Below are 11,992 nucleotides of genomic sequence, written 5' to 3'. Positions count from 1 at the left end.
ACACCTGGGGTTGAGGAAATCTTCCCCCCACTTTTCCTGTGACAACATCTCAGCCTGACACCCCGGTTAGCTCTGTTGAGGTAAAAGAGCTTCTCTTGTTTGAAACCAGCCATCAGACAGTGCCCTGTCTCCTCAGGCACAGACCTAAACCCAAAGGTGATGTGTTCATGGCTTCTAAGGTTGATTACTGCAAAACAGCATAACCAGGAGTCAACAAAATTCCCTCAAAAGCATCTTCTGATACAAGTAGAGCAGTGCATCTTTGAATGCGATGAATGAACGAAAGAAACCTGCATCTTTGCCTAGCTCACACCACAACATCAATTCTCATCTCTGTTACAAAATCCATTTCAGATAGTCCCTGTAGTAATCAAAGCCTTACTTGGTCTGGATCTAGCTGTTCTAGAAACTGTACGTCACTTCAAAACTTGTAGACACCCATAGGCAAAGCTGCAGGTAACCAAAGACAAGGGATTATAGAAGACATTTTTGATATGTGCTGTCCCCAGGCTCACAATGGAAAAAAGTGGCCATGGACCTCATGATCCTGACCAAAGTGCAAAACACCTGCCGATACATGTCTGATTTGACTCAGAGTTCTGCACGAGATATGCCCATGTGCACACAAAATGTGCCCCAGTCTTGGCTCCCTCTTCCCTTCTCTCCCCACTCAAACAGCTGAACAGAAAAGTGTAATAACTTGTTTTCTATTCATTTTTGAGGATGAAAACCTTTTTTTTATCCTTTCAATATGTGGAAGATTTTGTGAAATTAAGATCAACAGGGTCGCATAAAAGCCTTCTTGAACAGGTGGATCCAACTTAAAAAAAAATAAAACCCCTGGATTTTGGACTGGTGCAGTTTGTGAGCCTCACTTTACACTACAGAAAGGAAAGCCTCTTGCAAAGTAAATCTGTACAGATGGTGAAGCAGCACTTTGGAGAAGTAATTAAACATTGCCACAGTATTCTTTTCTATTTGCTGATAGAAAGACTTTATAGCTCTCTCTGAAGCAACTTTCTTCCTGCCCCTGCCATCCTGCAGAGAGGCTGAATCACTCACTGCTGCTTTTTGCAACAGCTTCTGTGTCTTTCCCATTTAACTCTGCTTTATCCTTGCACCTATTAATTTATTGTAGCTGCGGTGGGAGCCGGCATTTGTGGCTTGCCTGCCCTGAAGGAGTTAATTTGTTTTATTACATAATCTGGCTAACATTCATGATGAATAGGAAATGCACGCCCCTCCTCTCCTACAATATGTTTGTGCACTTTAAATTGCACTCCTCCCCGGCTGTGTGTAAGCCCCGCGCCACTTGACATGCCCTGAGTCTCCGCATGTGTGCTTGGGTGCGCGCTCGCATGCCTGCCTGCAGCTTTGCCCCGTTCTGGCTCTGCTCATGCTACCGGTGGCATTGCACACCCGCGTGTCCCTGTGCGTGTGTGTGTGCGTGCACACGAGAAGAGAGGAGCGAGCAGAGGCAAGGCAGTCACATTTCTAGGAAGTGCTGGCATTCGATGTGAAGTGTGAAAGCAAACTCTGCCATCTCTTGGACTGCTGCAAGTGGACAGACCGCCTCACATAATGCCATCTTTTGATGAGGTTTTGAAAGAAGCTGGAGAATTTGGAAGATTTCAAAAGAGGGTCTTTTTCCTCCTTTGCCAGACAGGCATAACTTTTTCTTTCCTGTTTGCCAGCGTGGTTTTCCTTGGGCAGGCACCAGATGACTACTGGTGCAGGATCCCTGGGGCAGCTGAATTAAGTGAACGGTGTGGCTGGACACTGGAAGAGGAACAAAACTTCACGGTACTTCCCCTGCGCCTGGGGAACAGGTCCTCCAGCGGGGAGTGCGAGAGGCTGGATGTTGTGTGGGATGCCTCCATCAGCTGTGCCAGCCCGCTCGCCGGCTATGGCAATCACAGCACAGGCAACCTGCCGCTCACCTTGTGCCACGAAAACTGGATGTATAAACAGCCCCACTCATCGATTGTCAGCGAGGTAAGGAAAATCCCCATCCTTTAATCAGTGGTTTCTGTCCTGGTGTGGGATTGCAGCAGTAAAATGGGATTGCTGCTGCAAGGGTTGTTGTTTTGGTGGCTGGTTTTCCTCTCCAGATTTGCTTTGTTCCAAGTCACAAGCAAATTGAGACAATGAGTGTGATCAAGTGTCAGTGTCAAGCTTTTAGGGAAAGGTGAGCTGATCTGAAGGGTGGCTTTCCAAAGCTAAACACTCCACACAGAGGTTGCTCTGTCACTAGAGGAATGTCGGATTAAAATAAAGAGATAGGTGGTTGTGGCTGAGGCTTCTGGTGCTCAGTTTTGGGCCAGCAACTTTGGTGGTGTAAACTCCAAGTGTACCTGACCGATACCACTTGATGATCTGGATCACTGTGCGTTATCTGTTCTCTGTATTTCCAGTACTGAGCATTTCAGTCTTCAAGTACTAAAAAACAACTGGTAGCAGACTGCCCTTCTGAGATCTGGCAGGAGTCAGAAGAAATGATTGTGCTTACTAAAGAAAAAAAAAGACCAAAAGACACATTTTTGCCCAAAGCTATCATTCAACTTTTCCTGAAATGTCAGTGTCAGAGAACCACAGACTACTGTAAGTGCTGGCAAGTGTAGGGGCTTTCTAATGACACTGTGAAAGGCCATTTAAGATGCTTTCCTAGGAGATCCTCTGTGTAATTTTTAATCATCCCATGGATGTGTTGTGGTCTGGCTCCAGCATACAGTCTGCACACTAGGGGTGTGTATTTTAAGGTCATCCTGATGGTAACTGTCACTGACACAGCGATGACAAACATAAAGTGTTCTTAGAGGGGCTGGCTAGGAAAATGTCAAGGTGCAGCGCAAAATGTGTCAGCACAGCCATGGGCTCTGTCTCCTGCCTGTCTCCTGAGCCTCCTGCTGTGTTTTTTAACTGGGTGCTTGCAGTGGAGCTGTGCCCTCCAAAACATGGAGCAGGCAAAGCCCTGAGCAAACACTGTACTGAAAAGCAGTGCCTATCCCAACCGTTCAATTCATCATCCTTCCCCCATCCAGCTGGGACCCCTGGATCTGCTTGCAGGCTTCAGGCTCTTCTGAGCAGCAGCTTTGTGCCCTGAGTTCCACATCTGACCTGAGCAACTTTAGCCAGGATCTGTGCTCAGGCCAGCGCCTGGCTGGCCCTAGAGGAGAAGTTCAGAACGGGCTTTTGTGTGCAACTCCCGAAGCCAAGGCTGCTTGGAGGGCCACAGGTGGCATGCAGGGAGCTGGCGCCAAACCTTGGCATGACGTATCTCTGCTCATGCTGGCAGTGGCAGCCCGGGCGGTGGGGGCAGGAGGATGAATGCTGCCCTGGAGCCACAGCTGGCTCTGCCACGGTGGGAAGTTCATGCTACTGCCTCTGAGGGTCCTCTGCTGGGGGACTGTGAGGGTTTAGGTCATGGTGTACTTTACCAGGGCAGTCTGTGCTAGCTGTTCCCCTCAGAGCCTAAAAATAAAAATATAGAGATTCCTTTTCTTTTGTTGTTCCCTTTTTTCCCGTTCAGCCTGGCTGTAGGTGAAAGCATGTACGTTGTGCTCATAAGTTTGTGCTCAGAGTCCGTTTATGGCAGCAGGTTGTGTATCTGGCAAAGGCACTGTGACTTTTCAGCAGCGCTGAGCCACTGGGTACAGCTAAGAGAGAATGAAAACAGTGTTTGTTTTGCAGCAATAAATGGGAGTAAAAGGTTCAATGTTCTCCATCAAATGCTTTGTCTATCTGCACCTTCTTCCTTTCTTCTCCTGGGGACCCCCTCCAGGGCCAGGGGAGGGAGAAGGGATGAAGGGATGCTTGGGGAAGCTCTCCCCACCTGTGGTCCCAAAGGTGCACATTGGGAAAACCAGGGAGTAACACCCTGCAAGTAGCAACAGGCTGGGACTGTCTGTCCCCTGCGCTCGGGCAGCAAGTCCCATCATCAGTGTCACTGCAGCTCCTAGAGGGACTCTTGCTGGCTGGGTTACCTTGACAGGAGGGTCCCAGGCTGTGACCTATGGCACTTGTGTCCTGTTCCCAGTTTTTCAGTATTTGCCAGATGAAACACATCCTACCAAGCTCGGTTTCTTTATCTAAAAAGGAAGCTTGTGGCCTGCATGTCCTGGCTCAATTGCTTTGGATCAGCTATTAAAAGGAGCTTGATATCTTATTAATACATAATATGTCCAGCAAAGACAACTTAAATCACAGATTTTATTTATTTTCTTTTCATTCCTCTGACGCAATAAGAGATCATGGCTCAACTTAAACAAGATTTGTGCTCTGTTTAATCAGCTCACCAAAGACATCTTTTCTCATACGTCTACTTGTAAATGCTTGCTTTTGTCCACATGTTCAGAAATGTATCTGTTTCTTTCAACTGTCTTAAGAATTCTGGCACCTTATATGTGGCTGAATCAACAGTGGAAGTGACCAGGGAGACAAAGTTATAAGGATGAGTTACATGACAATCTGAAGGACCTGTGTTCAAGCAGAAAGAGAGAGAAGTGGGAAAAAAAAAAATCAGGATACTGAAGGAGTTCTTCCAGGCCTACAGCAAGCACAGATCTGGTGTGGATTTGCAGCCTGGCAGGGGAGGCAGAGGGCAAATGCAGGCACGTAAAGCCTTCACTGGGAAAAGATGTCATATCCCAGAGCAGGTCTGGCAGCCAAATCACAGGTTGTTGCAACCAGTTCTGAGCACCCTGAAGAAGCTAAATCATATGTCTGGAAGGGCTGATTTATGAGGCGTTGTGAAATGAATGGTATTGGCATACCCGACTTCATTGCTCTAATTTGTGCATGGCTGGAGCATGTTGCTCACTGGCCAGTCTCCCATCTTAGATAGCTATCTTCTGCACAGACACTCACAGCAACATCAGCAGAAAGAAGGAGAGGAAAAAGGGGCAATGTGAACTGATGGAAAGCACTCTCTGCTTTGTAAGCAGTATCTGAGATGCCTGCTGCATCATCTGCTGCTGCGGGACTCCTGAGACTCAGTGCTGGGCTACAGTGGGGTGCTGGGACAACATACCAGGGCTTTCATCCTTCGGCATTGAGGAAAAGAGCAAAATCTGTTAAGAAATCATCACAGGAGCAACACACAGCAAAGCCAGTTAGCTTGGTCTAGTGACAGGCAAAAGAGCACTGCTAAAGACTCCCTTTTAAAATCTTTTGGTGTCTAACAGGTTCTGAGAGGAGGTCCCTACTTCTGCAGTGACATGCCTAAGGATCTCTGTGATCCATTGATTTAGGTCAGGCTTTTCCATGAAGGCAACCTAGATCAGAGTTGTCCACTGGTGCTGCACACATTGCCCAGCACTGCAGTGCTTGAATTAGAGTCAGCAAACCAGAGCTGGGATGATGTAAAGGTTTGGAGGCATCAGCAAAATCCTCGGCTATGTGTAAAACTTGGCAGCCACCCCTCCGACGCAATGGTGTCGCAGGTGGTGGCTCTGCGCAGGGGACCTTGACCCAGAGCAATCCCCTCTCGTTCAGTTTTGCGCAGCGCTCGGTGAAACTGGAAGACGCGGCTGTGTGCGTCAGTGGTGGGATGGGAATGCAGTTGCTACTCAGATTTTCCTTGGGGAGGGAGGCTGGTGGGGGCAATTATTGTGCTAAATCCATTCCTGGCTTGTGCCAGCTGATGCTGTCTGAAACGATGCTGGTCATAGCAGGTGGCTGGCACTGCTCGGAAGGGAAGGCTGGCGACAGCAGCACCTTTGACAGGGGGAGGAGGGCAGGAAAGGATGGGGTTTCTGTGCAGCGGATGGAGAATGAGGAAGAGCAGGGGTGCTGGGGGGCTGCAGTGGACCAGGGGTGCCACAGCCTCATGCTCTGGCCCGAGGGTTTGGAAGGGAGCCCAGGTCACCCCCTGCCCTCTGTAACACTTGAAGTGGGAAGCATGTTGCCTTCCATGTCCTTCCAGCTGAGCCTTGTGAGGGACACAGGTACCCAGGATATACGGAAGTCAGTAAATCTAATTGCCCCAGGAAACTGCTGAAGAGTGAGTCACTGACCTTTAATACTGCTGGGCTTTGGCACTGTGTACTTTCGTCCCAGTGGAGAAAGTCTAGCACACTGCGAAAGGGCGGCTGGTGGCAGTTTGCACAGCGATAGCCATTTTATCCAGACATTTTTGGCGGTCGTGACTCCTAGAGGCATGTGCATGATTTACAACCGTGTCTGCAGGTTGAATGGCCTTCGGTGGTGGTGGATGTAAGGAAAAGTGAAGTCTCATGGTCATCAGCAGCTGCAGCTACAGCACAGCTGGCATACTTTAGGCTTATTAGCAGCCTTTGTTGGCAGGACTTCAGCAGAAGGGACCCATTCCAATACGCCCTGTCTGCAGCAAGTCTTCACGCTGTAGATGATGTCATTTCAAGACCTGGCAACAATTTATTGCTGAAGTGTGAGGTCTGAGGTGGACGTACGATCATCTGAACAGATCCTATCGCACCTGCTGGGAATAAATCTTACTTCTCTGCTTGCCAGCTGTCTCAGAAAATAAGTCAGCCAGCACTTGCAGAGAAACCGTAAGCAGAGCAATAATGTTTGTCTCATAGTTTTTACAGTCCTTCAGAGCAGGAGATAACATGGCAGTCAAGCTCAGGGTGGAAAAAGCACGGCTGGTCCTTTCACTATCCTCCTCCAAGGCAATAAAGAACACAATTCACACTCAAAGTGTTGATCTAGTGTGATTACTGTCATTGACCTGGCAGTACCCTCTCTTATTTCCACCGTCATGGTGGGATTAATATGAAGTAGTGGAGGGAAAGGGAAAAAGGGCAGACAGGGAGCAGAGGTGGGATTAATATGAAGTAGTGGAGGGAAAGGGAAAAAGGGCAGATGGGGAGCAGAGGGAGCAGCAATTGCTGAATTTCTTATGCAGCTCTAATACAATTCCCCCATACAAGAGGGGCTGGAGCAGTTCCTCGCATGGGTTACACCAGTTTGGATACGTTTCTGTCACTGCCATCAAGCCAGCTGCTGATACTGGCTGAGGGCTTTGGTTCTTCTTGGTGTTTTTAGGACAACTGCTGTTTTCCCCCCATTAGAAGATGGTAAGTTTCTCTGCCTCCCTCTTGCTTGGGACATGGATAGACAGATGAAAGAAGGACAGAACAGGTTTTCTGTCCTAGGAGTCCGGGTGATCTGAGTGGCAGGGATGCGAAGGTACCAGCTGAGCCTGGGACCATACACAGGAGACAAACCTCCAAAGCTTTCAAAGATGTTCCTCAGGCCTTGAGCCACAGTGCCCTAGGAGCAGGATGAGGGCTGGTTCCAGTTGACCTGTGAAGTGCTTAGCTTGAAACAAGACATGGAGAAGGACAGTCTCCTTGGTTAGTCCCTTAGCACTGACAGAAGCTCTGACAGAAAGAAAAATAAAAGGTAATTTCTCTCTTTCCACTGCATGTGCTTTCAGGGAGCTTCGCTGCAGTAAGGGTGTGTGAAAGAGAGTAGTTTGACAGCCCAGATGGCAAGAGAGATGGAGAAAAGCTGTCCAGTAACAGACAAGGAATGTGTAGCAATAATCTGCATCTTCCCAGGTTTCCTTAAACCATGACTTTTGCCCTAAGCCGTTTGTCACTGGGAGAGAAAGGGTAAAGCAGGCTTTTTTTGGCCACTGGTGGGAATGCCACTTAAACCATGTGTGTGGGCTCTCACTACGCTGCTGTAAATGGGCTGAGGAATCACTGTAGATCTCTATCGACCAAGGAATTTCATCCATCATTTTGAAATTTAATCGTAGCAGGCGGTAAAGTGCTTCCAAACTCCTACTCAAAGTTGCTACATTTTGAGGAGCTTTTAATGGCATGTTGTTATTTGAAGCAATGTATTTCTACGGGGATAGGTGTGCAGAAGTGTTTTCGGACTTGCTCAGTGCATAAAGGCCTCTCAAGTACCAGGAATTACAAGTTTGCAGTTAGTCTGCATGTCAAAATAAAATGGAAAATGTTTGCCTTCTGCCAAAGCTATGAAGAAATGAGAGGCTGCCACAGCCCCCGTGCTTCCCAGTCATTAGTCACGTATGAGCATTTCTTCTGGTCCTATATCCGCCAGTTCCCACTCCGTTCTATAGCGATTACTCCACTAATGAACTACAGGGAACCAGTGCAAAACCTTTTCCTTCTCCCAGAGATATTTCACTCAGGTGGTTTGCTGCTGATTTAGAGGTGGGCAAAATGCACCAGCGCAGTTCCCTTCAGCCACATCACTGCTACTGTAAATCTGCATTGGGATTTCACATCGGTGCTCAAGCCTCCAGTGGGTAGGAAAACATTTATCACAGGGATTTATTTCCAAGCAGGAGCGTACAGCTGCCTGTACTGCAAAGCTGTCAGGGTGAAAGGGACTGATATTTTCCCGTTAAGGACACTACAGAGGGGGATATCCTGAAGGAGCTAGTTCCTGCTGTCGGTCTCTGTTGGCAGCACCTCACTTCTGCTCAGTATGGCAGCTCATTGCCAAGGCTAGGAGGAAAGGAATGCAAATGTGGATTGTTCACCGATTTGGGCAGCACAACCTTTTTTAGTTAGCTCCCTAAATGGAAGGAGGCTGTATTCAGGCACACAACGCCTTTGTCATACAGTGGATAGCAATCGTGCAGGCGAGTGTGGCACTGAATGCAGAGATGAGTTGCAGGGTTGTGCTGGGTGCAGGCACTCATGCAGTGCGGGGCTTAGCTGGGAGTATGGTGATGCTGAGGAAGAGGATGTGCCCTTAGCTGGAGCTGGCCACTTGATGACTGCAATGAGGAGCCGGCTAGCTAGGTTTTAACAGTGTTTAGGTGTAGCCAGCACTATACAGGTCAACAAATAGGCTCAAGAGCAGGGGCAAAAGACCCTAAGGTTTTCCTTTCCTTTTCCGTATCCTTCCCCCTACACTGCAGTAAATGTTTTAGTAATGAAGTTTCAAGTCTGTGGAGGAAAAAGGACTGAACACAGGACACGGTGACATTCCCTTTCTGCTGTGTTGTCCTGGGTGAGCTTATTCAACTGAAAGCAGAAATGTTTACTTCAAGGCATAGACATGCACTGCAAGGACAGTCTTTGTGGACAGAGACACCTGCAAATGCACAAAGAGGACAGGATGGTAAGCTCTCCTTACTCTAACATCTCCCAAATGTTTCTCCTGAATATGTCCCAAATTTTGCAGCAGCAGAGGCATGCTATTGCAGCTGTAGACGTGGCACTTCTGAAGGGAAACCTCAGCTAGGTCCCACCTTGCTGAGGGCTGTGTGATGCTCAGCAATGAGACACTAGTCCCACATCTCTTCTGCAGCTTATTTTCAATTGGTGTGAGTTATAGCTCTTCTTCCCTGGAGGTGCCAAACTGAACTGTTCAGGAAAGAAACAAAGAAAATGAAAGTCAGACAGCTGTGGTCTAGACAGGCAGAGAGCCCTAGAGATTTTGATTCTCAGTGTTACCAATTTTGGAAACCAAGTGGGATCAGGGAGGGTAGTCTGTGATATTTAAGGACCATGCTGGGATTTTTTTGGTCTGTTACGATAAGAACTTGTACTTTCAGGGAATGGGTTCTCCTGTTACTCACAATGGGAGATGATTACTGGCAGGGTTAGCTCTTCTGCTCCTTGACGCCACTGGATATTGTATGGAAGTGCTCCTGGCTAATGAGCTCCTCACAACATGGACCACATCTTCTGGGCATAGGAGTAGCCTGTGTGGTAGGAGTGTAAATAGCCCATGCATGGATGGGCATATGACTGTTCAGAAACAGAGAGAAGGTACCACTCCTCTCCCGTTTGTGGAGGCTGCTAGCAAGGGACATGGGAGATGTTTTGGGCAAGTGTCATATAGAAGGACTACTGACTAACTGGAGACAGGCTAAAATACTGGGTGAACGCAGATGCTTTTCCTCCAAGTGATGCAGATGGGGATAACTATCAGGCACAACCAACCCGTGTCACAGCTGAAGTGGTGATGTGAGCCTGACAGGCAATTTGGATCAAAAAGAGATCTCTACAGGGTGTGCAATTCTCTTTTAAAGGCTACATTCCCCTCTAAAGGTTATGTTTGTAAACGAAAAGCGAGACGTTAGTGAAGTGATGAGTTAAAAGCTACATGCTATGTCTAGCAAACAGAAAAGGTCTGAGAATGCTTATTTGTACCAAAGGTCATTTAAACACTTAGAAAATAATAAAGCACTGGATTAATTTAGGAGAGTACAGTTAGTGTATTGTCACTGATCTCTTCAGAAAGAGCTCATCGTTTCTTAGAAGTTTTCTGTATTTTATTTCCCAGAATATTTTAAATAGTTGACACTATTGTTAGCCAAGAGCTAGTTTCAGCTGCCACCTAAATCACTGAAATTGCTGTTCAGATGAGAGTCCTCTCCTGTAAAGATATTTCCTCCTCTCTCTTTCAGGCATATGTTTATTCTCCTGCCCTCTTTTGTGACAGCTTATTCATTGCCTGTTTATAGTAGAAAGGGATCAAATTATTTAAACAATAAATATACCCTTTGAAAAAGGATAAAAGTATAAACCCTGAAGGCCAGTGCCTGCAGCAGATGCTGGGACTGTTCCCTCCCGGCAGCTCTGTGCAGGCTGGCTACTTGGCTGGGCATGGCTTCAGCGCTGCCCGGCACAGCCACCACCCACCACCCTGGGAGCTGAGCTCCTCAGACCCCTTTTTAGCTTTGTAGCTTTCCTTCTGCCTTTCCCGGTGCCATTCCTGGGAGAAAGACTCTGCGGTGTGCTGAGGCTGCCGGGCCGGTACCATCCCGTGGCCAGGTAGGAATCATGCCTCTCCTCCCCGGGGGCAGCCACCTGCCTGGCACTGCCACCGTCGGTGCTCCCTTTGCCGCTGATTGGGCTCCCGGGATAGCCTCCTGGGTCTTGGGAAACCTGGTGTGTCAGCTCAGGGAGAGCTGTAATCCCAAGGGAGTTCATAGAGATCTGGGGCCTGGTCTCTGAAACTGACAATTGAAATCAGGGGAGAGTGGATTTTAAGTGATCTACAATGTTCTTATTTACACATCTTGGTCTGTGTAAGCATCATCTCATTTTGACAGTGCTTAAACAGCTTTGTTATTACATGCACTTTTCAATTTTGTTCTCACACTAATTAATTACTCTTCCTGGTGAGGCAATAATGCTCTTATTCCCTTCTCCACTCTCTCCTCAGCAGTTTTGTCTTCCAAGGGGGAGTCCTCTGTCATAACCAGCTTCTTTAGGAGCAGTCACAAATGTTGGAGGATGTTTTGCTTTCTGACTCGGGCAATTTTGTGAAAGGCTTTTAAACCTGATCCTGTGTGAAGCCCTCCCTGGTGATTTATCAATCAGCCTGATACTTCTGTCCAAGGTTTTGATCTTTCAAGGAGCCATGCCACTTGTGAGGTGCTGAGCGATCTTAACCTTCACTGGGAGACAACTCACTCTGCAGACCACAGGATCAGGTCTCTCAGATTCTTGGGAACTGCTAGGAGAGAGGTGTGAGGGCTCCTCTGCCTCTCTGGGGAGCGGTGCTCCCAGGGTGACTCCACAAGCATCTGCTGGAAGCAGAAAATAATGGTGCGAAGGTTCACGTTGAACAGCCTTCAGAGCTGGATGCAGGTTGTAGCTGAGCTCTGTCACACTCCATCCCTGTAAATGGCTGGGAAAAGCCGGTGCATCACAGCCAGCTCTGAAGCCACGAGTAGGAAATGACATGAAATAACAGAGCATTTGGTAAAACAGCCCACGGCACTGGGCTTTTATCTCTCCCTTGAGCTGCCACCTGCACAGCAGAGTGTAAGGTCTCTCCGGCTGCCACTGCTCTGACCAAAAACCCACGGGGAAGAGTGCAGCTATGTGGTGAGACAGGCAAGGAAAGTGGAGACCTGTGCTGTGGTTTGGGGTCCTGAAACAGCTGTTGCTGCGTGGTGCAAAGCTCAGCTGAGCGGCGACATTCAGCACCTGAATGTCTCACCTGCACCTGAAATTCAGCCCAAGCTGGCTAGAGGACCTGCTGACCAGGCAACGTATATACCTCT

General features: G+C 48.1%; 1 protein-coding gene across 2 annotated transcripts in view; it reads left to right on the top strand.

Annotated features, from left to right (window-relative positions):
• Positions 1-1,282: 1,282 nt before the first annotated feature.
• SLC22A3 (solute carrier family 22 member 3) overlaps positions 1,283-11,992 on the top strand; it is a 32,653-nt gene continuing 21,943 nt past the window's right edge. For both annotated transcript variants that reach the window (XM_040597333.1, XM_040597331.1), the window contains exon 1: positions 1,283-1,995. In XM_040597333.1, coding sequence (XP_040453267.1) covers positions 1,582-1,995 — 414 coding nt within the window. In that variant the 5' untranslated portion in view covers positions 1,283-1,581. The remainder of the gene's footprint in view (positions 1,996-11,992) is intronic.

Source organism: Falco naumanni, chromosome 6 (genome assembly GCF_017639655.2).
Source record: "Falco naumanni isolate bFalNau1 chromosome 6, bFalNau1.pat, whole genome shotgun sequence".
Lineage (NCBI taxonomy): Eukaryota > Metazoa > Chordata > Aves > Falconiformes > Falconidae > Falco > Falco naumanni.
Note: the sequence above shows the minus strand (reverse complement) of the source record. Positions and strands in the feature narration are given on the sequence as shown.